This window comes from Eurypyga helias, unplaced genomic scaffold (genome assembly GCF_000690775.1).
Source record: "Eurypyga helias isolate BGI_N326 unplaced genomic scaffold, ASM69077v1 scaffold30333, whole genome shotgun sequence".
NCBI lineage: Eukaryota > Metazoa > Chordata > Aves > Eurypygiformes > Eurypygidae > Eurypyga > Eurypyga helias.
This window is the reverse complement of record NW_010239743.1, coordinates 4812-5957: the sequence shown is the minus strand read 5'-3', so window position 1 is coordinate 5957 and position 1146 is coordinate 4812. Positions and strand designations below refer to the sequence as shown.

Sequence of the window (1146 nt, the reverse complement as noted above, 5' to 3'; positions counted from 1 at the left end):
GGGGTCGGTGCTCGCAAACCCCAGGTGACTGCAGTGACAGGGTTCTGCAGGGGCTGCTCGGTGTCTGCGTCAACATCCCCCCAAGCGCCCCCCTCCAGCGCACAGAGGTCACCTCCAGCTAATCTGTTCATAGCATCATGGAATGGTTTGGGTGGGAAGGGACCTTAAAACCCCCCCAGTCCCACCACCCCCTGCCATGGGTAGGGACACCTTCCATAGCCCAGGTTGCTCCAAGCCTCATCCAGCCTGGCCTTGGACACTCCCAGGGATGGGGCATCCACAGCTTCTCTGGGAACCTGGCCCAGTGCTCCCACCCTCTGCGGGAAGAATTCCTTCCCCGTGTCCCATCTCCCTCTGTCCATTTAAACCCGTCACCCCTTGTCCTGTCACTCCCTGCCCTTGGAAAAAGCCCCCCCCCCAGCTTTCCTGTAGCCCCCCCAGGCACTGGAAGGTTCCTGTCAGGCTGTTGGTGAGGCTACTCCTTTGGGAATTCACCGGGGCTACAGCAGAGATGGGGCTAAAACACTGCAGCCCTGCCTGGAGCCGAGGACACCGGTGAACACCCTCCGGCCAGCGCCAACACCCCCTCGAGCCGCAGGGACACCCCTGAGCTTACTCTGGAGTAGAAGTCCTGGAGCAGAGAAGACTTGCAGGTCTCGGGGCTGGGTAGACGGGGCAGCTGGTACTTGGGGCTGACAATCCTGATGGCACTCAGCACCTTCTCCTTCTCATCTTCCTCAAAAAGGCACTTCTGGAAGAGCTCGTTCACGTGGAAGCCATCTTTCTTCAGCTGCTGCACATACCTGGGGGCGGGGGGCAGATGAGACAGGGTTAACCTCTCACAGGGGCTGCGCGTGGGACAGAAATCAGCGCGTCATCTGCAGGGGACAGTTTCTAAAGGGAAGACTGAGCCTGGAAGAGACAGGTTGGGGGTGACCCCTTTTGAGGGTCCATGAGCCGTGACTGTATCGGGCTTTTCTTCCTCCCTTGTGCCCCGAGCTGGACCCACGCGAGACATCCCAGGACGAAGAGCCGCCCACGCCGAATCCCTGGCAGCCACAAAAGCAAAACCCTCTCCCCAGAGCAGGGCCTGGGGGGGTGGCACCCACCAAGAACCAGCTCCGAGCACAGGGCAGGAGACAGACA

At 60.7% G+C, this 1146-nt stretch overlaps 1 protein-coding gene across 1 annotated transcript in view; it reads right to left on the bottom strand.

The window, feature by feature from the left end:
• LOC104507090 (DNA-directed RNA polymerase, mitochondrial-like) overlaps positions 1-1146 on the bottom strand; it is a gene marked incomplete at both ends in the record, with an annotated part of 6454 nt that overhangs the window by 998 nt on the left and 4310 nt on the right. Inside the window, one exon of the mRNA XM_010148262.1 lies at positions 617-803. Within this exon, the coding sequence (XP_010146564.1) occupies positions 617-803 (187 nt within the window). The remainder of the gene's footprint in view (positions 1-616; positions 804-1146) is intronic.